The sequence below is a fragment of the Pelodiscus sinensis genome, chromosome 31 (assembly GCF_049634645.1).
Source record: "Pelodiscus sinensis isolate JC-2024 chromosome 31, ASM4963464v1, whole genome shotgun sequence".
Lineage (NCBI taxonomy): Eukaryota > Metazoa > Chordata > Testudines > Trionychidae > Pelodiscus > Pelodiscus sinensis.
This window is the reverse complement of record NC_134741.1, coordinates 12,411,687-12,438,751: the sequence shown is the minus strand read 5'-3', so window position 1 is coordinate 12,438,751 and position 27,065 is coordinate 12,411,687. Positions and strand designations below refer to the sequence as shown.

The 27,065-nt window shown below is 53.0% G+C and overlaps 1 protein-coding gene across 1 annotated transcript; it reads right to left on the bottom strand.

The window, feature by feature from the left end:
* Positions 1–13,618: 13,618 nt before the first annotated feature.
* LOC102453458 (E3 ubiquitin-protein ligase TRIM39-like) lies at positions 13,619–26,696 on the bottom strand. The gene is made up of 5 exons (XM_075912637.1): positions 26,258–26,696; positions 21,174–21,269; positions 20,449–20,679; positions 19,362–19,587; positions 13,619–15,687 (listed from the first exon to the last, which is right to left on the bottom strand). Exons 1-5 carry the CDS (start codon positions 26,402–26,404, stop codon positions 15,125–15,127), a joined length of 1,263 nt encoding a protein of 420 aa, XP_075768752.1. The 5' UTR covers positions 26,405–26,696; the 3' UTR covers positions 13,619–15,124.
* Between the last annotated feature and the right edge of the window lie 369 nt (positions 26,697–27,065).

Sequence of the window (27,065 nt, the reverse complement as noted above, 5' to 3'; positions counted from 1 at the left end):
AAAATAAAGGACAATTGTGTTCAAAAACAGGTCCCATATGAAGAGAGGCTAAAGAGACGGGGACTTTTCAGCTTAGAAAAGAGGAGATGGAGGGGGATAGAGGTCTCTAAAAGCAGGACTTGAGTGGAGAGGGTACATACAGAAAAGTTCTTCATTAGTTCCCATAAAGAAGGACTAGAGGACACCAAAGGAAAGGAGCCCCCGATGGGGAGGACGGGGCTGGCTCTGTGGCCTTCTGGGGGTGGAAGCTCTCCTGCAGCCCCCCAATTGCCCCCTCTCCCCAGATGGCAGCCTGCGGCAAGTGCAGCCGGGCTGATGGCCGAGTGGTGTGATGTGCCCAGTGTGGGCACTCCGGGCACTCCAAGCCAGGACTGGTTTTCAAGCGGGACACCCCTGAGAACTGTCTGTCCAGGGTGGGGGTCGGGACCCTTAAAGCACAGCCCTCGGCTAGCCTGAGACAGCATCTCCACGCTCTAAGTCCTCCTCTGATGCCCTGCTGGCACTGTTTCCGGCCATCCTTAAGCCCTGTTCAGGGTCCACTTAATGTGGACATGCTAGTTCGAATTAGCAAAACGCTATTTCGAACTAGTTTTTAGTTCTAGACGCGTTATTTCGAAATAACTTAGTTCGAATTAACTAATTCGAACTAAGTTAGTTCGAATTAGCGCTGTAGTGTAGACATACCCAGAAAGTTGTTCTTCACAAAGCAAAGAGTCAACCTGTGGAACTCCTTGCTGCAGGAGGCTGTGAAGGCTACAACTAGAACAGAGTTTAAAGGGAAGCGAGATCAAGTCATGGAGGTTGGGTCCATGGAGTGCTATTAGCCAGGGGGTAGGAGTGGTGTCCCTGCCCAAGGTTTGTGGAAGGCTGGAGAGGGATGGCACGAGACAAATGGCTTGGTCACTGTCTTCGGTCCATCCCCTCCAGGGTCCCTAGGGTTGGCCGCTGTCGGCAGACAGGCTACTGGGCTAGATGGACCTTTGGTCTGACCCAGGACGGCCATTGTAAGCTCAGGGCTCAGGGTTGGGGGTCTCAGTGGACCCCCTTGATTTTCATGCCAACCTGCTCCTGGGTGGCCAGGCTGGCAGCTCTCTTGCCCTAGCCGGCCACTTTCCTGTGCCTAGTGCGGAGGTCGTGGACGAGGTCCACGATGTCCGCACTAGCCCAGGCGGGTGCCCGCCTCTTGCGGACCTGGGCAAGCTCCCGGGAGCCGCCAGCCTGGTCCCAGGAAGAGGGGGAGGGCTGGGGGGCATCGGGTGGGTGGCTCGATCCGTGCCAGGTGCAGGGTCTGCTGGCTGGGTGCTGGCAGGCTTGCACCTGGCACGGGCACCGTAGCCAGCCTGTGCCCCTTTAAGGGGTCCGGGGCCAGGAGGGGGGCAGTAGAGTTTCCCTGGTGTTGGCCAGAATGGCCACCAGGGAAACCTGGGGAGGGCTAGCCTCCCACTAGTTCGAATTAAGGGTCTACACAGCCCTTAATTCGAACTAGTAAGTTTGAACTAGGCTTAATCCTCGTGGAATGAGGATTACCTAGTTTGAACTAAGCGCTCCGTTAGTTCGAATTAAATTTGAACTAACGGAGCGCTAGTGTAGCGCCTATGAAAGTTAGTTCGAACTAACGTCCGTTAGTTCAAACTAAGTTTGTAGTGTAGACATACCCTAAGGGATATAATATTGTAGTTGGTTAAACAATTAACCAATAAGTGAAAGGTTATCAGTTAATAAGTTATCAAATTATCAGTTGACCTCACGAGGTCCCTTCCAGTCCTAGTATTCTATGATTCTATGATTCTAATGCTACTGATCACACACATCTCCCCACCCCACTGTCATAGAATCACAGAATCCACAGATTCAAGAGGTCGAATCCAGTCCCCTGCTCTCATGGCAGAGCCAAGAACCATCGGATCATCCCTGACAGGTGTCTGTCTAACCTGCTCGTGATGGAGATTCCACAACCTCCCTTGGCAATTTATTCCAGTGTTTAACCACCCTGACAGGCAGGAAGTTTTTCCTAATGTCCAACCCAAACAATTGCTGCAGTTTAATCCCATTGCTTCATGTCCTGTCCTCAGAGGCCAAGGAGAATGATTTTTGTGACACCCTCTTAGATACCGAACAACCGTTATCATATCCCCTTTCCAAACTAAACAAGCCCATTTCTTTCAGTCTTTCTTCAGAGCTCATGTTCTCTAGACCTTGAATCATTCTTATTGCTCTTCTCTGGACCTTCTCCAATTTCTCCACATTTTCTTGAAATGTGGTGCCCAGAACTGGACACAATACTCCAACTGAGGCCTAATCAGCACAGAGTAGAGCGGAAGAATGACTTCTTATGTCTGGCTCACACCACCCCTGTGAATGCAGCCCAGAATCATGTTTCCCCACCCCCAGTAAATTTTTAAGCAGGCTGGCCAGCAACTTGGCTCAGTCCTGGCTTGTGCCAGTTCCAGGACTTACCCACACTGTGGCTCTGCAAGGAAAGTATTGTTACAGAGCCACAGTAGGGGTAGCTGCTGGACCAGGTGCAAGTTGGGACTGAGTGCTTAGAGTGCTAACCTTTTTCAGTTAATCATGTAGTCCAGCGGTTCCCAGTCCCCGAGTGCAGGGGCGGGTGTCACGCTAGGACCCACCAGCAGGCAAGGAGGAAACCCCCAGCAGCAGGAAGCGGCTCATGGTTATTCTGGAGCCAGGCTTTAGGCCAGATCCCTGAGCCCTGGTGGGGATTGCTGTGAGGCCTTGGATGCCAGGCTGCAGCCCGGAGGGGGGGAATCTCCAGCATGGTCAATTCCCAAGAGCCTCTCTCAGATCAGTGCCCCCAGCCCAGCCAGAGCACTGCCTGACCCAGCCCCTGCCGTAGGGTGGGCAACGCTTGGGGAGCAGGTAAGGGAGACCCCCTGGGAGCAGTGCCCCTGGGCTGCAGGGAGAGCATTTGGCCTCAGGTTGCTCCCAGTAGAGGAACTTGTGATCCCTGCCTGTGCCAAGAAAGCGGTTGCCAGCTCCCAGCCTGTGGAGGGAGAGTGGAAGCCAGCCCTGGGGGGCTCAGGAGGGGACTGAAGTGGGGAAAATAAGGGGACAGGGATGTGTGGAGCAGGAAGAGGCACTGAAGGGAGGTTGGGAGGATTCAGGGGACACTTATGGAGGATTGCAGGGGTGCAAGGGAAGGAAACTCTGAGGAAGGTCACAGGAAGGGACGGGGGATGAGGGGAAGCAGGGAGGAGATAGTGGGGGCAATTGCCTTAGTTGCCTCTCTCCGGTCGCATGGCGAGGGCTGTGATGGGTGGCCCCTACTCAGCATTGCCACAGCCCCGTTAGCACTGGCCAGCCGAGCTCTCTGGGCTAGAGAGAGGCTGATCTGGCTGCTGCATCCTGGCCTGGGCCCTGTGTTACTGGGGAGCAAGCTGAGCCCTACGGGCCCCTCATCTGCTCAGCGTGAGACTGGTCAGTGATTTGCTGAGTGTGGCTCTGTCACTGTCTGAGCCTCAGCTGTGTAATTGCAGAAACTATTTTCCGTAGGACATTGCTACAAAGGGTGTGTCTAGACTATAGGGTTTTGTCGACAAAAGTGGACTTTTGTCGACAAAACTAAACCTGTGTCTACACTACCGCTGAGTTCTGTCGACATAACGTCGACAGAACTCAGCAGTTTTGTTGACGCTGGTAAACCTCATTTTACAAGGAATAACGCCTTTTGTCAACAGAGTTCTGTCGACAGAAGGCATTATTGCATCTAAACTGTCCTTTGCGTCCATACTATTATATCGACAAAGCAGCTTGCTTTGTCGACAGAACTGAATGTAGTCTAGACACTCTTTGTCGACAGAAGCTTTGTCGACAGATACTGTCGACAAAACTTCTGTCGACAAAACCCTGTAGTCTAGACGTACCCTTAGTGTGCATTGCGCATGCCCCTGTGAACTCCCTCTCTCTAGTCCCAGGCTCCAGGCTAGGTGAGCTCTCCTGGGATCCCTTCAGCACCTCCCTGCCTCTGAGTCCTGGTCTCCCTTCATCAGGCTCATTAGCTGTTTAGCCTGAGGAATTAATTACAGCCAGGTGGGACTGGCTGGGCTGGTTCTCCCTTACAGGAGCCTGTCACAAGTAGGCTGAGCACTGGCTCCACTTAAAGGGCCAGCCTTTATTAGCCCCCACCCACACTGACCTGCACCTAAAGGTCCTCCCACCCACTGATGCCCACACATTCCCTTGGCTCCCCATTTGTCCCCAGTGACTTCCCCATCCCACACCTCACCACTGTCCTGCTGGCATATGGGTCTCCCCCACTTTGCCCCTCCTCCTTCCCTCACCTGCCTCCCCAGCCACCTTCCCTTTAGTGTCCCCCCAAATTCTGCCCCCTTCACACCACTCTCTAACCCAGGGCTGGGCTAAATACATCCCAGGGGCTGGATCCGGCCCACCAAGCCACCAGATCTGGCCTGCAGACCATCCTGCCGGGACCCTCAGGCACACAGTTGCCTGGTTTAAAACCCAGTAACTGTGGAGCTCTGCTCTGCGGGGCGGGAATAACTGTGAGATCTCTCCACCCCCAAGCCCAATCCTCAGCTCCTATTGGCCAGAGACAACTGGCCAATAGGAATTGACCCCAGACCCTCTCAGCTCTTAGAATCAATCAGCCAATAGGAGTGAGAGCTTGGACTGGGGGATAGGGGCAGTGCAAGTCTCTTCCCCCTCCCGGACCTTAGAGTCATGCGGGGAGAACTGCCTGCAGTACCCCCAAGGCACTGCAGGCTTAGGTAAGTGCCTCCGAGCCAGAGCCTGCCTCTGGCACCCCAACTCCCTCCCCCAGCTCACCATCCAAACCTCTATAGTCCCCTGCCCCTGGTCACAGCTCCCTCCCAGCCCCTCTACCTCCCTCCTCCAGGTCAGAATCCTCCCCTGCACAAAAATACCCTCCCGGGCACTGCATCCACACCCTCTGCACCCCCTTTGCCCCTTCTCCCAGGACACAGCTCCCTCCCAGACTCTGCAACCCCTCCTAGTGCCCCTCCCCCAGCCAAAATCCTTTCCTGCTCTCCAATCCCCTGACCCAGGTCACATCCCCCTCCTTCACCCAAACTCCCTCTCCAACCCCACACCATCTCTTGCACCTCAGTCCCTTAACCCATACACCCTTCTGCACCCAACCTCCATCCTAGACCCTGTGCCTCATCCACAGAAAAGTGCAGCCCTTGACCACTTTCCAAAATCTCTCCCTTTGTGACTGCCCTTTCCCTCTCCGTGACCTTGGGAGTCTGCCCTCTGGCACCCACTCACCCCCTCACCTCTTTGTCCCCGGGTCCCCTGCACTCTCTCCTGCCCCCAGGACCAGCTCCTCCTCCTGCCCCTCTGCTTCACTGGCATTTGTCCCTCCCATTACAACGGTGTCCCCTTGTGCAAGCCTCTGCTCTCTGTGCCTCATTGCTTGCCCCTTCTCTGCCCACTTTTCGTCATGATGCCTAACACCCCCCCCCCCACACACACATCTCTTTCCTTTGGCACCAGCCCTGCCTCCCATGCTGAGTTCTAACCCCTCCCATCACCCATTCTGCCCCCTGCACGTGCTCCTCTCCCCACCCCTTCAGAATCTTGGCACCTGCCCCTCCTCTACCCACTAGTGCCTGACCAGCCCTTCTGCACTAGGTTCCTGCCGCTTCCCGTCCCCTGTGACCACCCATTCATTCTCCCTATGGTTTTTGGCACCTGCCCCACTCCTCATTCCCCTGCCTCCAGCTCCTCTCTCCCCCCTTGAGTCCTCTGCCCCACTGGAGATTGCCAATTCCCTCACACCTCTTTGCACCCTGGTGCCTGCTCTATTCTTCTGAATTGGAGTCAACTGCTCTCATCCCCCCTACAATCTGCCGCTCGCTGTCTTCCTGATGCCCACTCCTCTTGCCTCACCCCATTGCCCTAGTGCCTTCACCTCCATATTCCTCCCCCACTCCGACTGACACCTTTCCACCCCTGCTCACTGCTTTTGCACTTCCTCTGCTCAGTCCACTCACAGGCACAGGGCCCATGACTCCCTGCAGGCAACTCCCCTCCCCACTCCAGTGATTAATGGGAAGGCAGGTGAATTACCCACTGATCCCAGAGACCCACCGCCTGCCCCAGGCCCTGACTTTGTGTGTGAGATACGGAGACACACGGCAAGATCGGCCCGACAAGCCTGAGAGATTTGATACTTGCCTCTGTGTGCTGGGTGCCGAGGGCTTTGCGGGCGGGAAGCGTTACTGGGAGGTGGAGGTGGGAGACAAGACTACCTGGGACATGGGGGTTTGCAGGGAATCTGTACGCAGGAAGGGGAAGGTAGCATTTACACCTGATGACTACTGGAGACTCACACTGAGGGATGGGGAATACAAAGCCCTCATCTCCCCTTCTACTACCATCCCCGTGAGCGCCAGGCCCAGCCGGGTGGGGATTTTCCTGGACTACCAGGCGGGCGAGGTCTCGTTTTACAATGTGACTGACAGGTCCCATCTCTTCACCTTCACTGACATCTTCTCCGGGATGCTCCGCCCATATTTCAGTCCCTGTAACAACACTGAGGGTACAAATGTGGCTCCCCTGACAAACTGCCCTGCCCCAGCCCAGGGGGGAGGGAATCTCAGTAAGGTGGAATGAGGATGCTCTTATGTCACTGCCTTTGCTCTCGCTGCTGGGGTAGAGCACCATGGGCAACTGCAGAGTGATCTGCAGTCAGTTTGGTGGGTCTTCACTAAACCTGTTATATCCATCTCCGGGATAGATTTAATTAATTTCAGTGCATGGATATGGGCTGCTGGGTAGATGGAGCCAGTGATCCCTGCAGCTCAGACTGTTTCCTCCTAGCACTGACTCCAGGCATGTTCCCATGGGGATAGTGCCAAGGGCATGGTCTACCTTCCTCTCACCCTTTTCCCTCCCAGTCCCCAGCCTCAGGCCTCTGAGTTGGGGGAGGGGAGAATGAAGTAAGGGGTGAAGGCTACTGGAGTGTGGGGTGCAGAGACAGTATGGGGTGATGGCTGCTGGGATGCAGACAGCTGGCTCTGGGCATGTGGGGGCAGGAGGTTGCAAGCAGGGGGAGCAGGGATAGAGGGTACAGACTGCAGGAGTTCTGGGGCAGAGGACTTGAAGCTGCTGAGATGTGGGGTGCAGGGAGATGTGTGAATGCAATGCAGGGCTAGCTGCTGTGGCCAGGTGTGGGGAAAAAGGAGCAGCAGCCAGAAGAGCAGAGCCCAGATGGCGGGTGTGGAGGGGACTAATCAAGGGGGGAGGGAGAGAGGCCCCAAGAAGGAAGAGCCCCTGGCAGAAATGACTAAGGGGGGCAGTTGTATCCCAAAGTAGCTACCCTGCATCTTAACAAAGCCATCTGTTATTTTGTAATATTTTTCAAAATAACAGATGCGCCATTTTAGCAGCTCTGCAATCCTCATTCCATAAGGGTTAAGGGATGTCTGGAAATAACGTATTATTTCAAACTTTGGTGCTGTGTAGAAGTGCCAAATTTCAAAGTACACTATTTTAAAATACAATTGAAATAAGAGAGCACAAATGGAGTATCTTATTTTGAGTTTAGGGTGTTGTGTGGATGCACCCTCTGCCCTGCAGACTCAGCTGGTCCCAACACACTGTAAAGCGGGGGTGAGGCAAGCTGGCAAAGTGGAGGAGGACCCCAGTTACAGGCCTGTGTGAGCGATGGGCCTAGACAGGGTGGCTGGAACCCCCACTCATGGGAAGTAGTCCATGCAGATTTTCTTCTCCTCTTTTCATAGACTACTTTGTTCTGGCTTGTCACAAGTTTTCTGCCTGTTTCCCTTGCCAAACACTGATGCATTAAAATGTTACCAGTCTATATTTGAACATTTATTATCTGTATAATGAATATGCAAACACGCAAATAAAATGTTACAAGGCCTCCAAAGGTTTATGAATCAGTTTTTTAGTCCTCGGTATGGAAAAAAAAAGGCTGCAAATCACTGCTACAGTCGACAAAATCTTTATTGACTACATGATTAATAAGTTATACATTTGTTAACATCCGTACAACACACACAGCCCCCTTCTGGGGGGCTGCAGACAGAGGAGTTTGAGAGGGACTGCAAGGGATCCCACTGCTGAGCCTCAGAGAAAGCCTGGCAAGGGTATTTGGGTTTGAGGTAGATCAAAAAGTGATCTTGTGGTTAAAAAGGTTGGAGACCACTGATCTATACCAATATCTAAATTGTTGATGAAGATATTCAACAGAACCAATCCCAAAACAGACCCCTATGGGACCCCACTTGTTATGCCTTTCCAGCAGGATTATGAATCATTAATAACCATTCTCAGAGAGTAGTTATCCTGCCAGTTATGCATATGCTGACCATATGGCCCCCAAAATCTGGGACTGTCCCGAATTTTAATGTGCTGTTCCAGGTGCCCCACGTAGCTATGATTTGTCTCCCAAGACCTTCACCCCCACTTTGGGCAGGAGCAGGCAGGCTTAGGGGAAGAGAGTAGCCCCTGGCAGACACGGCGCCCATGGGAAGGGGCAGGATGAAGCTGACGCTGGGGCCAGGTTTTTTGGTCTCTTTTTGTGCCCTCCCTGGCAGGAACGCAGCTGTGAGCGAGGCTGGAAGGAGGGGCAGAGGGAACTTCCCCCAACATGGGCTGGGTGGAAGGAGCGGGGAGAGGTTGGAGCGGGCCCAGAGCTCAGGTGTCACAACGCAGCACGGGCCCTAGGGGAGGAGAGACCGTCCTGCGGCTGTTTCCACTGCCTGGCAGCGAGATGCACCAATCGGCCGACCCAAGGGGACCCAGCCTGCCGCACGCCAGGCAGACCCACGATGGGAGCGGGGCCCGTGCGGGCAGCTTGGCCCTGAACCGCCCCCACCGGGCTGGAACGGCGCCAGCAGCTGGTCTGGAAGTTCGCGCCTTACCGAGCGGAGCATGCGCAGTCGCCGCTACCCTCACTCTGCGCGCAGAGGCTGGAACGCAAGCGGGGGGCGCGCGCTGAGCAGGGGAAGCCCGCACGTGACTCCACCCACCTGAGGGCAGAGCCCGCGGCCGCGCGTCCTGCCTTGTGTTGCTGCGAGTTCTCGGAAGTCACGTGAGTGCCGCCGCGGGCCGGGTCCCCGCCAGGAGCCGGCCGAGGAGCGGAGGTGACGGGGCAGGTTAATGTCTGGGCCGGGGGGGGGGAGCTTGTGCGTTGGAGCAAACCTCGCTTGGCTGGCCGGGGGGCGGTTTCAGATACCAGGGCACCTCCCCCCCATAATGTTAATGGCTCTCGTGGAGCGGGAGTGGGGGCGGGGGCTGCTTCTGCTTCCTTGTGTTTGAACCCTGGAGGTTGCCCAGCCAGCAGAGTTTGCAGAAGCCGCCACTGCAGCGACTTGACCGGCCGGATCTCCACCACCCCCATCTCGGCCTTGCAGGCAGGAAAATAGTTTCTTTTCCAGCCCAGGGTGGTGAAACTGCCCGAGGGAATCCGCTAGAGGCAGAAATCTGCCTTCTACAAGGCATAACTCCTTTTTACGCTACAGCGCTTGTGCGAAAAGGCAAGTGTGGATGCTCCAAATTGGAGGAACTAAGGAAGGCAGAGAGGTTCATAGGTGAGGGGGTTGGGGCTGAAGGTGCAGGGTCTGAGGGTATGTCTACACTACAAAGTTAATTTGAACTAACAGCCGTTAGTAATAGAAATGTAGCCGTGTTAGTCTGGTGTAGCTGAAGTAAAATGCAGGACTATGTAGCACTTTAAAGACTAACAAGATGGTGTGACGGCGCGTTGGGGGTTCCCCGTCTCCTGCACCCCGAGATGGCACAAACAGACTGCACCAGCCGGTGGAGTAGAGGAAGTTTATTGCCTCTCCAGGATACAGCATAGCACAGATGTAGTCTGGTCACAGAACTGGGCTAGGATGCCTCAGGCCCCCTTGAGATGGGGGAGACTGGGCCCCTAAACTCCAGCTCCTCTCCCTAGGCTGTCTCCTCCATGCTCTCCGACAGCCAGCAACCAACTCCCTAACTTCCAGCCCTGCCCCCCAGCCAAGGCAGCATTCCACCTTCCTTTGTTCCTCTCCATGGGGGGTGTCTGGCCACTGGTTTGCATAGTGACTCATCCTGTTTTGCTGGGTCGTGGTACCCACGGCAGCCAGTGGGGGTTCCCCCAGAGCCAGCAGCATAGAAACCAGCCAGGTACCCCCACTACGTCACAGATGGTTTATTAGATGATGAGCTTTCGTGGGCCAGACCCACTTCCTCAGATCATATAGTGGAAGAAAATAGTCACAACCATATATACCAAAGGATACAATTAAAAAAAATGAACACATATGAAAAGGACAAATCACATTTCAGAACAGAAGGGGGATGCCGAGGGGGGGGGGGGGGAGGAGGAAGGAAGGTAAGTATCTGTGAGGTAATGAAATTATAGGTGGGGAAAGTTAGATGTCTGTGAGCTAATGGTATTAGAGGTGATAATTGGGGAAGCTATCCTGGTAATGGGTAAGATAGTTGGGGTCTTTGTTCAATCCGCCCCCCCCCCCCGGAGAGTGTCGAATTTTAACATGAATGACAGTTCAGAGGATTCCCTTTCAAGTGCAGATGTAAAAGGTCTTTGTAGAAGAACGCAGGTGGTGAAGTCGTTGAGACAGTGTCCTTTCTGGTTGAAATGGCAAGAAATAGTTTTTTCTTTGTGATCTTGTCTGATATCTGTTTTGTGGGCATTAATCCTTTGGTGAAGTGTCTGAGACGTTTGTCCAATGTACATAGCAGACGGACACTTTCGGCACATGATAGCATAAATTATATTTCTGGATGCGCAGGAATATGTGTTCTTGATCTTATAACTCACTTGGTTAGGTCCAATAATGGTATCAGCAGAATGAATATGCGGACAAAGCTGGCAACGGGGTTTGTTGCAAGGGAAGGTACCAGGGTTGGTATTAGTATGGTATGTCCTGTGGTTGTTGGTAAGAATCATCTTGAGGTTAGGTGGTTGTCTATAGGAGACTATGGGTCTGTCTCCCAGAGCCTCTTGGAGTATGGTATCCTGTTCCAGTATAGGCTGTAATTTATTGATAATGTGTTGGACAGGTTTAAGTTGGGGGTTGTAGGTGATGACAAGTGGTGTTCTATTGTTGGTTTTCTTGGGTCTGTCTTGAAGTAGATGGTTTCTAGGTATTCGTCTGGCTCTTTCAATTTGCTTTTTTATTTCTCCGGGTGGGTAGTTGAGATTAGTTAGTTCAAATTAACTTTTATAGCGTCTATACATGCAAACCACTAGTTTGAACTTAATTCAAACCTCATTCTACGGTCCATCTAGCCCAGTAGCCTGTCTGCCGACAGCGGCCAACACCAGGTACCCCAGAAGGGATGGACCAAAGACAATGACCAAGTGATTTGTCTCGTGCCCTCCATCTCCAGCCTTCCACAAACAGAGGCCAGGGATAGCATTCCTATCCCCTGGCTAATAGCACTCCATGGACCCAACCTCCATGAATTTATCTAACTTCTCTTTAAACTTTGTTATAGTTCTAGCCTTCATAGCCTCCTGTGGCAAGGAGTTCCACAGGTTGACTGTGCTGTGTGAAGAAGAACTTTCGCTTATTAGTTTTAAACCTGCTGACCATTCATTTCATTTGGTGTCCTCTAGTTCCCATAATAGAAAGACTAATGAAGAACTTTTCTTTATTCACCCTCTCCACACCACTCATGATTTTATAGACCTCTATCATATCCCCCCCTCAGTCTCCTCTTTTTTAAGCTGAAAAGTCCCAGTCTCTTTAGCCTCTCTTCATATGGGACCTGTTCTAAATCCCTAATCATTGTAGTTGCCCTTTTCTGAACCCTTTCTAAGGCCAAAATATCTTTTTTGAGGTGAGGAGACCAAATCTGTACACAGTATTCAAGATGCACTAATTCGAATTAGCTTAGATCGAATTAACTAATTCGAATTAAGTTAGTTCAAATTAGCGCTGTAGTGTAGACATACCCTAAGAGTGTAAGTGTGCGGGGTCTGGGCAAAGCAGGGTAGGACAGGGGGCTGATTATCTGGGTCACCTCCTCAGAGGTGTGCAAACTGCTGTATATTAAGGATGTAAACACTGGCTAAAATGTAAGCATGTAACTGTTAAAAATTCTACCAATTACAGAGCTACATGCTCTGCAGACTAGGGATGTAAAGGACTAGTCGCTCCCCTTCCCCACTGCCTCTATTAGAGGCAGCAAGGGGGGGGAGGAGAGGAAAGGAAGGGACTTAAAAGCAGCAGTGCCGCTTGGAGCCTGGGATCAGCTGGGGACTCCCCAGCTGACCCCGGGCTCCATGTGGCATTTCAAAGTGACAACGCCGCATGGAGCCTGGAATCAACTTCCCAGCTGACCCCGGGCTCTGTGCAGCATGCCAGCTTTGAAATGTAGAAGAGTCTCCAGCAGGGGCTCTTGTGCATTTCAAAGCAGAAGCACCTGCATGGAGTCTTGAGTCTGATTTGAATAAATTATTAAAAAGGAGCTTTGAGCAAATTAAAAAGCCCCCCTGCCGTGGCCCTGCCTGTACTGGGGCTTTGCCCTCTCTGTTGCGGAGTTTACCTGCAGCTCCTCTCCCCACCAACCCTGAGTTTGCCCCAGTACTGATCCTAACCCTGCCTACATCCGCTTCACCCCCACCCCTCGGCCAGTCAGTTTTCATCCCCCACCTCTCTTTAGCCCCTTAAAATGAAGTCAGCAAATACTTATACCTAGAGTGTGCAGGGCAAAGGGCAGGGGCTTCAGCAGAGTTACTGAGCGTACTCAGTGCCTTTAAATTCTCCCTAAGTAGCACAATCTCACAGGTAGCAGCTCTCCACATACCATAGGCCCTACCAACACACAACCCCTTCAGTTGTGCAGAATATCCTGACATTTGGCCAGCAAATTGCCCCAAGTTTCCTGGTTCCCCTGCCACTGGGCACTGCCCATGGGCTCTGGTGTCCCACAGCCCCACCCCCTGGCAGGCTGCACCCAGCCCCACTTGCTAAAGGCAGCGAGCAGAGTGAGCACAGGTCAGAGGGCCCCAGAGGGGCAGGGGGTGGCCATGCAGCCGGCAGCTGGAGAGAAGCAGCGGTGGCCTCATGCTGCTCATTGGAACACGTGGCTCGTTGGTCTCTTGGTTGCTGCCATTTGCCTCTGGGATATGCGGCTGGTTTGTTGCTGTATTGACCATTTAGCAGTTCCCTTCTCCCCTGGGGCCCACTCTGAGCCCCCAATGCCTGGAGCTGCAGTTCCTACCAAATCTGACAAGAGAGGAGAAAAGTCCACACCTCCAGGCTCCCACTGAACACGGCCTTTCCTCTCGCCAAAGTCCACTCACACCAATGAGAATATTTCCCTTCAGCACAGTCTATTTCAGGGCTAAGTGACATCATTTCTCCTTCTCTCTCCAGCAATGTGAGCGCTCTACTGGGACCCCACCTCAGCGTGCCAGGTGCTGAACGAATGCACACAGCAGAGGAAGAAGACCAATGTTGTGTTATGTGTCTCTCCTCATGTGTGGCTTCGTCTACATGTATCTCACTCAAGAAATTTAGGCCAGTCAATCATTACTACAGAGACTTCCGAAGGGTGCTGGACGACACCCAGAGCAATCTAGATTAATTTCTTTCAGACACTTTATTTTCTTTGTGCTCTAAATAACCAAGGTAAGTACAGGGAACTCTCCCAGAAATGGCATATTCAGAACTGAGTAATTGCATTTGACAGGTTCATACTGCATCAAGTTTAAAATAAAAAAAAATAATCCTAGCAGTGAGGGATCATTTACATCATGTGACAACGTTTTGTAAATTAGAACATGTGTATTTCTGTCTATATGTTAAACTGAGATCTCACAGGGGTAAGAAATTCTTACAGAAGAGGTCTCCGTCACCATTTGCTGCCCTGAGCCAGTGGTTCGGCAAGGGAAATGGGCAGAAAACTTGTGACAAGGCAGAATAAAATAGTCTATGAAAACAGGAGGAGATAATCTGCATGGACTACTTCCCATGAGTGGGGGGTTCCAGCTACCTTGTCTGGGCCCATCACTCACACAGGCCTGTAACTGGGGTCCTCCTCCACTTTGCCAGCTTGCCTCACCGCCGCTTTACAGTGTGTTGGGACCAGCTGAGTCTGCAGGGCAGAGGGTGCGTCTACACAACACCCTAAACTCAAAATAAGATACTCCATTTGTTGCTCTTATTTCAATTGTATTTTAAAATAGCATACTTTGAAATTTGGCACTTCTACACAGCACCAAAATTTGAAATAATATGGTATTTCAAGACATCCCTTAACCCTTGTGGAGTGAGGTTTGCGGAGCTGCTAAAATAGCGCATCTGTTATTTTGAAAAATATTTCAAAATAACGGGTGGCTTTGTTAAGATGCCGGGTAGCTATTTTGGGATATGTCTGTTTACATGACAAAGGCGGGCAGTTGTAATTTCTGTCAGGGTCTCTTCCTTCTTGGGGCCTCTCTCCCTCCCCCCTTGATTAGTCCCCTCCACCTCCGTCATCTCAGCTCTGCTCTTCTGGCTGCTGTTCCTTCCCCACACCTGGCCACAGCAGCTAGCCCCGCATTGCATTTACACATCTTCTCCCTGCACGCCACATCTCAGCAGCTTCAAGTCCTCTGCCCCAGAAACCCTGCACCTTCTATTCCTGCCCCCCTAGCTTGCAACCTGCTGCCCCCACAGCCAGCTGATTCCACCCCAGCAGCCATCACCCCATACTGTCTCTGCACCCCACACTCCAGTAGCCTTCACCCCTTACTTCATTCTCTCCCCCTCTCCCAACTCACAGGCCTGAGGCTGGAGACTGGGAGGGAAAGGTGCGAAGGGAAGGCAGACCATGCCTTTGGCACTATCCCCATGGGAACATGCCTGGAGTCAGTGCTGGGAGGAAACAGTCTGAGCTGCAGGGATCACTGGCTACATCTACCCAGCAGCCCATATCCATGCACTGAAATTAATTAAATCCATCCCGGAGATGGATATAACAGGTTTAGTGAAGACCCACCAAACTGACTGCAGATCACTCTGCAGTTGCCCATGGTGCTCTATCCCAGCAGCGAGAGCAAAGGCAGTGACATAAGAGCATCTCCCACTGATCCCACATGGTGCAGCCCCTGTTGTAACATGAGCCAGGGCAGCTGGAACAGACAACCTCATTCCACCTTATTGAGATTCCCTCCCTCCTGGGCTGGGGCAGGGCAGATTGTCAGGGGAGCCACATTTGTACCCTCAGTGTTGTTACAGGGACTGAAATATGGGCGGAGCATCCCGGAGAAGATGTCAGTGAAGGTGAAGAGATGGGACCTGTCAGTCACATTGTAAAATGAGACCTTACCTGCCTGGTAGTCCAGGAAAATCCCCACCCGGCTGGGCCTGGTGCTTACAGGGATGGTAGTAGAAGGGGAGATGAGGGCCTTGTATTCCCCATCCCTCAGTGTGAGTCTCCAGTAGTCATCAGGTGTAAATGCTACCTTCCCCTTCCTGTGCACAGATTCCCTGCAAACCCCCATGTCCCAGGCAGTCTTGTCTCCCACCTCCACCTCCCAGTAACGCTTCCCACCTGCAAAGCCCTCGGCACCCAGCACACAGAGGCAAGTATCAAATCTCTCAGGCTTGTCAGGCCGATCTTGCCGCGTGTCCCCGTATCTCACACTTTTCCGATCCTCAGACAGGACGAGTTTGGGATGAGCCGTGTCTGGATCCAGAGTCACATTCACTGGGGAGAGTCACAAAGTCAGGGCCTGGGGTAGGGGGTGGGTCTCTGGGATCAGTGGGAAATTCACCTGCCTTCCCATTAATCACTGGTGTGGAGAGGGGAGTTGCCTGCAGGGAGTCTTGGGCCCTGTGCCTGTGAGGGGACTGAGCAGAGGAAGTGCAGAAGCAGTGAGGGGGGGTGGAAAGGTGTCAGTCAGAGCAGGGGGTGGAGGTGAAGGCACTAGGGCAATGGGGTGGGGCAAGAGGAGTGGGCATCAGGAAGACAGGGAGGGGCAGACTGTAGGGGGGAGGAGAGCAGTTGACTCCAATTCAGAAGAATGGAGCAGATCCCTGGGGGCACAATGCAGCCAGAGAAGAGGCAGGCACCAGGGTGCAAAGAGGTGTGAGGGAATTGGCAATCTCCAGTGGGGCGGAGGACTCAAGGGGGGAGAGAGGAGCTGGAGGCAGGGGAATGAGGAGTGGGGCAGGTGCCAAGAACCATGGGGAGAGTGAATGGGTGGGGACAGGGAACAGGAAGAGGCAGGAGCCTAGTGCAGAAGGGCTAGTTGGGGCAGGGGCAGCCACCAGTGGGTAGAGGAGGGGCAGGTGCCAGAATACTGAAGGGGTGGGGAGAGGAGCATGTGCAGGGGGCAGAATGGGTGATGGGAGGGGTTAGAACTCAGCATGGGAGGCAGGGCTGGTGCCAAAGGAAAGAGATGTGGTGTGTGTGTGTGTGTGTGTGTGTGTGTGTGTGTGTGTGTGTGTGTGTGTGTGTGTGTGTGTGTGTGTGTGTGAGGCATCATGACTAAGAGGGCAGAGAAGGGGCAGGCAGTGAGGCACAGAGAGCAGAGGCTTGCACCAGGGGACACTGTTGTGATGAGAGGGACAAATGCCAGTGAAGCAGAGGGGCAGGAGGAGGAGCTGGTCCTGGGGGCAGGAGAGAGTGCAGGGGACCCGGGGACAAAGAGGTGAGGGGGAGAGTGGGTGCCAGAGGGCAGACCCCCAAGGCCACGGAGAGGGAAAGGGCAGTCACAAAGGGAGAGATTTTGGAAAGTGGTCAAGGGCTGCACTTTTCTGTGGAGGAGGTGCAGGGTCTAGGATGGAGGTTGGGTGCAGAAGGGTGCATGGGTTAAGGGACTGAGGTGCAGGAGATGATGTGGGGTTGGAGAGGGAGTTTGGGTGAAGGAGGGGGATGTGACCTGGATCAGGGGATTGGGGAGCAGGAAAGGATTTTGGCTGGGGGAGGGGCTCTAGGCAGGGTTGCAGAGTCTGGGAGGGATCTGTATCCTGGGAGAAGGGGCAAAGGGGGTGCAGAGGGTGTGGATGCAGTGCCCGGGAGGGTATTTTTGTGCAGGGGAGGATTCTGACCTGGAGGAGGGAGGTAGAGGGGCTGGGAGGGAGCTGTGACCAGGGGCAGGGGACTGTAGAGGTTTGGATGGTGAGCTGGGGGAGGGAGTTGGGGTGCCAGAGGCAGGCTCTGGCTTGGAGGCACTTACCTAAGCCTGCAGTGCCTTGGGGGTGCTGCAGGCAGTTCTCCCCGCATGACTCTAAGGTCCAGGAGAGGGAAGAGACTTGCACTGCCCCTATCCCCCAGGCCAAGCTCTCAGCTCCTATTGGCTGATTGATTCTAGGAGCTGAGAGGGTCTGGGGTCAATTCCTATTGGCCAGTTGTCTCTGGCCAATAGGAGCTGAGGATTGGGCTTGGGGGTGGAGAGATCTCACAGTTATCCCCGTCCCACAGAGCAGAGCACCACAGGTACTGGGTTTTAAATCAGGCAACTGAGGGTCCCGGCAGGATGGTCTGCAGGCCAGATCTGGTGGCTTGGTGGGCCGGATCCAGCCCCTGGGATGTATTTAGCCCAGCCCTGGGTTAGAGAGTGGTGTGAAGGGGGCAGAATTTGGGGGGACACTAAAGGGAAGGTGGCTGAGGAGGGAGGTGAGGAAAGGAGCAGGGGCAAAGTGGGGGAGACCCATATGCCAGCAGGACAGTGGTGAGGTGTGGGATGGGGAAGTCACTGGGGACAAATGGAGAGCCAAGGGAATGTGTGGGCATCAGTGGGTGGGAGGGCATTTAGGTGCAGGTCAACGTGGGTGGGTGGGTGGGGGCTAATGAGGGCTGGTCCTTTAAGTGGAGCCAGTGCTCAGCCTACTTGTGACAGGCTCCTGTAAGGGAGAACCAGCCCAGCCAGTCCCACCTGCCTGGAGCCTGGGACTAGAGAGGGAGTTCACAAGGGCATGTGCAATGCACACTAAGTAGCAAAGTCCTACAGAAAATAGTTTCTGAAATTACACAGCTGAGGCTCAGACAGTGACAGAGCCACACTCAGCAAATCACTGACCAGCCTCACGCTGAGCAGATGAGGGGTCCGTAGGGCTCAGCTTGCTCCCCAGTAACACACGGCCCAGGGCAGGACACAGCAGCCAGACCAGCCTCTCCCTAGCCCAGAGAGCTCGGCTGGCCAGGGGCTGTGGCAGTGCTGAGCAGGGGCCACCCAGTGACTAGAGAAAGCCACAGACAGGGCCATCCCTATCAATCCCCAGTGAGGGAAGCCAGGCCTTCCTAAAGGCAGGCAATGGTGGAAAGTAGAGCAAGGTCACTGGGGAAGGGAGGAGGGAAAGAAGTGCTACTGCCCTCAAACTCACCAGTGATGGGAAGCAGACTGATGAAACTGGGAGCCAATGGAGTGGAGTGGTCTATCTCCATGTTGCTCCATTTCCTGCCACTACTGATGGGAAGGGGTCCCTGACTCTTGGTGCAAGTGCCTGACCCCCCCCACTAAACCTCCAGGCTGTGACACTCAGGAGACAGGTCTTGGGGCAAGGACTGGGATGAGGTGGGATGGAGCAGAGGAGTTGTGCCAAGCCCTGCACCCCCTTATGAATGGTCTTGCTGTGCACAGACCAGGGAAGACTGGCTGGGAGATGGAGCTGGACACCTGTGCTGGTACACAAGCCTAATGTGGTGATTCAGGATTTGTGGTGCCCTAAACAGCTGCACATGGTGTCTATTTGTAGGGATGGCCCACATCATCCGTTACTAGGGTTGCCAGGTATTTTCAGAAAAAATACAGAAAAAAAAAAGACCCCGAGTTGTTTAGCAAGAAGCCCCCCAAACTTCCCTCCCCCCCCAAAAAATCAGTGTCCTCTTTTGAAAAACATGTGGTGAGGCTTTTTAGCCCTAACAGGCTGCCCACCATCTTTCCTCCCTGTGCGGGGCCAGATACTTCCTGTGTGGAACCCAGTAAGCACCCAGGATTTTTGCCTCCTGGCCGGGGTGGGGGGGAAATCAGAAAATAGCCGACATTTTAGGTGTCCAGTATTTTCTGAATTTTACCACCTGACAGGAGGTGAAAATCCCAGACCGTCCGGGTCAGTACCAGACACCTGTCAACCCTACCCCTTACTAGTATGTGCAGCAGCTCCCAGTACAATGGCCTAGTCCAGGCATCCCAGCACCTGGTCAGTGACATTGACCCAGCCAGGGAGGGCCAATGTGATGGGACTAGGTCAGATCCCCAGCAAGTGCCAGCAGCTGGGTGTGAGCAGTAGGCAAACTCCCCAGCACTGAGCGCATCAGCCTCCAGCTACCGCCCAGCTCCCAGCCTGCCAGCCAGGTCCCTGTATGTCCTGGGGCCCCAGGCTCCACCCCAAGCCCCCGACACAAAACAGCTCAATGTCCCAGGGGCTCCCACTCACCTGCAAATCTGTTCAGAGCTTCCCTCATATCAAGACAAATTTTATACATGTGCTTCAAGTCAGTGCAAACGGCTTCTGGTTCCTGGAGTTTGCTAATTTCACTCCTATGAAGAAAACATCCCAGCATCACTCGGCTGCTCTGTGCACACCTCCCTGCAGAGCTGCTACTAAGTAGGTCAGAGCAATGGGCACTGGACACGTACCTGCTCAATGTGGCCTTCACATCCTGGAAAGAGAAAGAGAATCCATGTTCTGAATTACAGCCATGTGCAAAACCCGTGAATTTCCAGTCTGTACTTTCATCCAGAAAGGGTTCATCTAGACTACATAGCTCCGTCAATGGAGCCATGTAAAGTAGTTTATTCGGCATAGTCAAAGAAGCAGGGATTTAAATAATCCCCGCTTCATTAAAATAAAAATGGCCACCGGGCTGTGCCACCAATCAGCTGATCCAGCACAGCATGGCAGTCTAGATATGGCAAGGTCAAAGCATACTGGAGCGGTTGACGAAGGCTTGCAGTGTCTAGACCGCTGCGAGGTGCCTGATCAGCTGATTGTCAGCACAGTGCGGCGGCCATTTTTTTTAAATGAAGCAGGGATTATTTAAATCCCCGCTTCTTTGACTCTGCCGAGTAAACTAGTTTACATGGCTCCGTTGACGGAGCCATGTAGTCTTGATGCACCCAAAGTGACTCATCCTTACTGGGCTTAACTGTGGTTAAAATCTCGTAAGGCATTTTGCTTTCCAATGGTTCATTTTATGCAGGTGAAACAGTAATTCCGTTGCACTATTCTCCCCTTGGGATCATGTCCCAACATTGCACATCTTGGAATGGCTGTTTGTAAAGCATGTTGGGCCCCATGCTCTCGAGTCAGAGGAGGGAAGGGTTTAGCTCGGTATCATTTTATATCAACCATTTAATTGTCCAGGGCCTCCCTTGAGCTCCATGACCAGAATCCCTCTCCCACAGGAACTGTAACGTTTGGAACTGATGGAGCCCTTGGCATGAGGTTCTGTTTGTCAGTAACCCACGGAACATGCTGAGCTGTGATTCTGGCTGGGTGCAGCGTTTTGATGCCGTCTCACCTTCAGCAGCTCCACAGCTGGCTGCTGACACTTCCCCTTGATCTCTGTGATCAGCTGCTGCAGAGATGCACTTTGCTGGGAGAGTTTGGTGACATTTTCCTGGAGCCTCTGCAGAGTCTCCCTCTCTTCCTCCGCCAGCCTCTGCAGAAGCAGCTGCTCCTCCTCCTTCAGCAGCGTGTGCAGCTTGTTAAATTCACCTGCAATCACCTCCCGCTTCTCCTGCACTTTCCTCTGGAGAAAGGAAAAGACAGAGGAAACCACAGGCCAGATGCTGAGTTACAGATGAGGCCTCTGCCCATGAAGCAGGAAAGGTTAGATCAGTGTCAAGTTTGTAAGGAGTGTTACTACTTCAAAGGGTACCATAAAGGGTTTGTTTTTTAGTCAGAGCTAATAGAGCCAGTTCCATAGCAGGGTTGTCCAGGGGACTTTGTAAGACTGCAGCCTGTTTTTGTAGGTGGCATTAGATAGAACGGGAGAGATGTACAGGGGACTGCAGAGGGTGTCTGTGGGAGGGATTTGGGTGCCCCTATGAGAGCACAAGGGCCAGGATGCTGCTGGGCTGAGGTCCCCACCAGAGACATATCCTGATGCTGCTGGCACCAGGCCCGTGTCATAGGGCAAGCACCCAGAACAGGTTCACAGCCACGTCCTGGAGCTTCATGGCCTTTCAGCCCTGGGAGTGCTGCTGGGGGGGAAGGCTCAGGGAGAGAAACCCAGACACCCACCTGCCACTCTGTGGTTTTATTCTCCTCTTTAGATGTCAGCACCTGGGCCTTTGTCAGCTCCTTCTTGAGTGGGCCCAGGGCCCTCTGGAGTTTCTCCTGAAGGGCATCATGGGAGACAAACAGCTGTTATCTGCCTGTCCAGCAGGCGGGGAGCGCTGTACACACCGGCCTTCCACACACACGCTCAGGACCCAGCCTGGAAGGAGGCAGCCGCTCGGCTCTGCCAGCCCCAAAGACACCATGGGAGCAGAGATGCCCGGCTCTGAGCAGGAGCTCTGCCTCCTGCAGCCACTCAGGGCAACTCCGTCCCGGTGTGTCAGCTGAGGTACCATGTCCCTGCGCACAGGCCAGAGGAGAAGTGGCTGAACGGTCCCTTCAGCCAGTGACAGCAAGAACCCAGCACCATCCCTAGGGGACTGTGGGATCGGGGACACCTTCCCTCTGCCCGAGGCTCTGCCCAACCTCTTCTCACCCCTTCCCCCAAACCCTGCCTCTCCTCCACTCCGCCTTTTCCTGCCCTTCCTCCACCCCCTTACACCGCTTCCTGCAAGCCTTTTCCCTCAAGCAACATGACCCAGGGATTACTGGGGAGCCTGGTGCTGGCAGCAGGTTTTGGGGCCCCCTGAGCCCGCCATGGCAGTGCAAAGTAGAGCAACCCGGCCCAACCCGCTACACTCCCGAGGTGCTTCCTGACACTGCAGTGACATGGAGTAACCCAGCTGGGAGATGGCAGAGTGGAGCAGGCTGCTGGGTCACATTGCTTTCCCTAGCTCATGCCATCACTGCTGGAGGGAGTGGGGGCAGACCCAATTCCTCTTACCAGTGCCAGGCCCCCAAGTCATCCTGCAGCCCCCTCAAGCCCCTTTCTCAGCCCCATCCACAGATCTCACCCATTTCACCCTCAAGCTCTCTCCTGTCCCTGCCCAGGGGCCCAGGCAGCAGCTTCTCACACCCCGGCGGTGCTGCTGCAGGGACACCCTGAGCCACGGCCAGCAGGGGCTGGTGAGAGACAGGAGGAGAAGCAGCCTTTGCATCCAGCAAAACAGCTTCCTAACTGAGCAGGGATCAGCCTGGGGAGAGGGCAGAGGGACCAGGGTCACAGGACTTTGAAGCTACACCCACAAAAAAAACCCTCCACCCATGTGAGTCACCAAAAGGACACAGCAGGGCCTGTTCACAGGTACAATGTTCAGGGCAGGCTGGTGTTGCTGATTCGTTTCAAGTAGCTCCTTGAGCCTGGCTCCCTGGTTATATCTACACTATACAGTTTTTTTTGGAAAAACGGCCATTTTTTCTGAAATATCACTTACGTCCACACTGCAATCATGTTCTTTTGAAAGAAAATTGAAAGTCAGGGTTTTCTGACATTGGTAATCCTCATTCTATGGTAAAAGCCTTTTTCCGAAAGTGCTGTTTCAGAAAAAGACGTGTGTGTACGGGGAAGAGGGAGCTCTTCTGAGAAAAGAGGAAAAAGCACAGGTACCCTGGTGGCCACTCCATCCAAAGCAATCAGCTTACATGTGAGAGAGCATCCATTCAGTGTGGATGCTATCTTTCAAAAAAGCAGATCGCTTTTTCGATGCGCTTTGGCAGTGTGGATGCGCTCTTTTGGAAGAAGTTTTTTTTGGAAGACCTCTGCTGTAAAAGCTTCTTCTGAAAGAGCCCTGCAGTCTAGGCATAGTCCCTATGTGGGCTTTGCTGGGCTGTCTGGTTGGGCCCTTCTTCACCGGGGAAAAAATAAGGGCTGGTATCTTCCCTCCAGCACTCTCCTGTGGCACAAGGAGGCAGCATCACTGGCAGGAAATGGGGCTGGGCTTCTCTGCTCTCACATGGAGAATGGGATGAACAATGTTGATATTTAAATGATCATCCCTGGGCACCTGAGCACACCCTCACTGTAGGTCTGGGGCAGGTCTCACCTCTCAGAGCTGCTGTGCCCAGTTCCCTGCATCCCCACACATGAGTCAGGGTCCCAGGTTTTCTTCACAACCAGAGCATCAGGAGACCCAGGTTAACACGAAGTGAAAGCTGGGATCCTAGAGAACAAGTGTCATGGAGATGTGCCTGCCCAGCCTGGCTGTTTCTGAGCCCTGTTAGCACAGAGGCTGGGGCCTTGTTTTAACCTAAAATTTAGGATGCCCATGTTACTTGGCTGCACAGCTCAAGCATCTGTAGTGTAGACACGGCCTGGGAGATCTTGGGGCAGAGGAGTAGCTCATTGGGTGAGGGACTTGGAGCAGAAATTTGGGACAGTTCAGACTAAACTGAGACAGTCAGTGAGTCTGGTCCCTGGGGGAGTTCAGGCCATTTCCCGCCCTCCCTACTGCAGCCCCTAGTAGGCCCAACATTAGCCCATGCTCTCTCCACTCTTCTGGGGGTGACAGTAGGGAACCTCAGCAACATCTCGTCCCCAGCCTCCCACTCTCCAGTACAGATGCAGCCCCACCCAGAGAGGGGATCAGAACACTGATGTTTTCCTTAATTGGGATACCAGAGCCGTGTCGTCCCATTGGCGCTGCCCAAACTGAATCACGTTAGAGCACAGACAACCATGATACTGTGGTGTGTATACATGGTGCACCTATGTTGTATGGCAACCCACATCTTACTAACTATGCGTGGACGAATGGTTGCAGGAGTTAGTGTTGGTGGGGCAGGGCTGCTAGACAGGAAAGAGCTGATGGACTCAAAAGAACAGGATATGGAGAGAGAAAGGAGATCAGGCTGCAGATATCAGCTGAGGGTTTCTGTGCCACTAATGTTCAGGGATGTATTAAAGTCCTGATTGTCCTGGGCTGTGTCTACATTGGCATCCCTTTCAGGAAAAGGGATGCTAATGAGACACTTTGGAATTGCAAATCCGTGGGGGATTTAAATATCCCCCACAGCATTTGCATTTACATGGCTGCCGCTTTTTTCCGGCTTGGGGTTTTTGCCGGAGAAAAGCCCCAGTGTAGATGCGATTTTCCAGAAAATAAGCCCTTTTCCGGAAGATCCCTTATTCCTACTTGAAAGGGCTTATTTTCCGGAAAATCGCATCTACACTGGCGCTTTTCCAGAAAGGGATGCCAATGTAGACACAGCCCTGGTGTGTAAGCAGGGTTGAAATGAGCTCTCCCCTGACAGCTAGCTGGGGAGGGGGAATGGATTCAGAAGCTAGCTGGGGAGGGGGAAAGGATTCAGAACCAAGCTGTATCTACATCAACACCTATTCTGCCTAGGTGGACATAGGATTGCCAGGTGTCTGGTATTGACTTGGACAGTCCAGTATTTTTGCTTCCTGTCTGGTAAAAACATTCAGAAAATTCCGGGCAATTAAAATGTCCGGTATTTTCTGATTTTTTCCCCTGCCATTAGATGAAAATACTGGACACCTGGCAGCCCTACGACACACTCAGCAACCAGTCCCAGCCCCCAGGTGCCCACCCGGACCCCCCACTGTTTTCCCTCCCACCCCCCACTTACTGGGTTCCAAAGGGTAGCGGTCTTATGGCTGGAGCAGAAAAACAAGATGGCAAATTGTGTATCTTATTTATACTGTGTTTTGAAATAGTGTATGTCAAAATTTGGTGCATCCACACAGCGCCAAATTTTGAAATAACGCACTGTTTTGAGATGTGCTATTTTGGTTGCCTTGAATCCTTGTGGAGTGAGGGTTACCAGGATGCTGAAATAGCCTGTCCATTATTTTGAAAAACATTTTGAAAAAATGGGTGGCTTGTTAAGCACGGGGTAGCTATTTCAGGATACTTCTGGCATCCCGAAGTAGCCATGCTGTATAGACGTACCCCTAGAGACTAACAAAAATATAAGTAGTATCATGAGCTTTCATGGGCACAGTCTACTGGAGTGCAGGGGTAGTGACAAGTTGTCATCAGGGTTGTTGTTTTTAGTGTGTGTGTGTGTGTGTGTGTGTGTGTGTGTGTGTGTGTGTGTGTGTGTAAAGGGGAACAGAACTGTGCTAAGCCTGTCCTGAGTGGAGGGGGTCACCCTCACCCCAGAGTTTTAGGCATGATGTAACTTGCTCCTCCCTGCTCCACAGGGAGTTTGTTTTGCTAAGAGCTCCCTGGAGCTGATCTCACTTCTGGGACGGCATTTCCATCCAACCTGCTTCAGCAAGGACGTTCCCCTCTCCCACCCAAGAGCTGACAGTCACTAATAGCAGGCCAGGAGCAGAGCTAAGGTTGGGCACCCTGGGGAAAGGAGGAAACCCACACTGATTTTACACTGAGGCTAGGTCTAGACTACGGGGCTTTATCAGAAAAAGCTACGCAAATTGCGCTCTGCACTTTATGTAGCTTTTTCCGATACTTTTGTCGGAAAAGCCTCTTCTGACATTTGGCCTGTTTAGACTGGGCCAAATGGTGGGAAAAAGCCCTCTTTCGGAAGCCCCCTTCTTCCTCGTGGAAGGAGTAATACAGGGGCTTCCGATAGAGCATGTTTGCACTTCCACAAGAAAAGCAGAAGTGCAAACACAGTCCCTAGATGCGGCCTCAGGCTCTGCACTTGTGTAACCACCACTGGGGGGGGGGGATTTGAACCTAGGACCTCTGAAGCTTAGTATAAGAGCCTCTATTTCTGGAACTAAAAGCTACTGGGGTCACAGCCATGGCTGTAGAGGTCTCTTGTTCTTATCTGCTGCTGTAAGTGGTCTAAGTGCCATGGCATTGGTCAGTGAACCACACTAGGGCCGTGGGTTACACTTGCGAGAGAGGAAGTGCTGCCTGTTAGAGGTACCCAGGGTGGGGTGTAATTTTCCCAGGTTATTGGATGAGGACTCGAGTCGGTTTTGTATTGTATTGTTGAAAGGGAACCCCCCAGATATTGAGCTTGGCTCTTCTTGCCACCCCTCCCCCAGCAGGCAGGCCACAGGTGCACAGAAAGCAGCCAGCCCTGTTCTCTCTGTCAGGGTGTGTAGATTTCCAGTGTCAGAGCAAAAAAAGTCCAGATCTTTTCTTATGGCCCCTTTCATTTAGCTGCCTCCCTTAGAGCAGCCAGCTGTGCACAGTTGTCCGTATATTGGGAAGGAGATAAACCTGGGGCCTGCAGGGCTTTAATTAGGCAAAGTCAGCAGTGTCTCCTACCTTGTACTCCTGGGCAGCCTCCTCGATGGGCACCACCATGTGGGCACGGTGCACCCGGGACCTGTCGCACACCAAACAGATGGGGGTTTGATCCTCCTCACAGAAGAGTTTGAGATGTTCCTGGTGTCTCTCACACAGGCCCTCCATTTGCCTTTTCCCTGGCTTCTGTACGATGTTGTTCAGCTGGGAGTTGGTTTTTAACCACTCTTTCTGGAACAGGGCCCTACACTGGGGACAGGTCGGGTGTGTCCCTCTTCCCCGTTGCTCACAGTGCTGGGTGAGGCAAGCTCTGCAGAAGTTGTGCCCACAAGCTAGAATCACCGTCTCTGTCAGATTCCCTAGGCAGATGAAGCAAGTGGATTCTTGTTATTCCCCTGCTGTAGCTGCAGAGACCATGACAGTCAGGTTCTCTCTGCCCTTTACCCTGCTAGCTGCTGGCTTGTGCTGACAAAGATAAAGGAGGAACCAGGAAGGAGAGGAATGAAAACATGAAAGTGAAACTGAAAAGTGGGGGCAGGACAGAGAAATGGGGGAAGGAAACAGAACAGGATTGGAGGGAGATTGAAGGAAGGGATGGGGGAACAAGGGAAATAGAGAGAAGGGGAAGAATAGGATCACATCTGGTCAGTATTGCTGCAAGTTTGGAAGGGACAGCATATCCCCTGCTCCCCAGGAAGCTTTGTGTCTTTAATTCACTGATACTGAGGACAGAAGCCCTGCAGCTATGCCGACCATGCATCCTGAATTTTCTGGGACAGTCCCAAATTTAAATGCTCTGTCCCAGTGTCCCCACCAAATAGTGAAATGT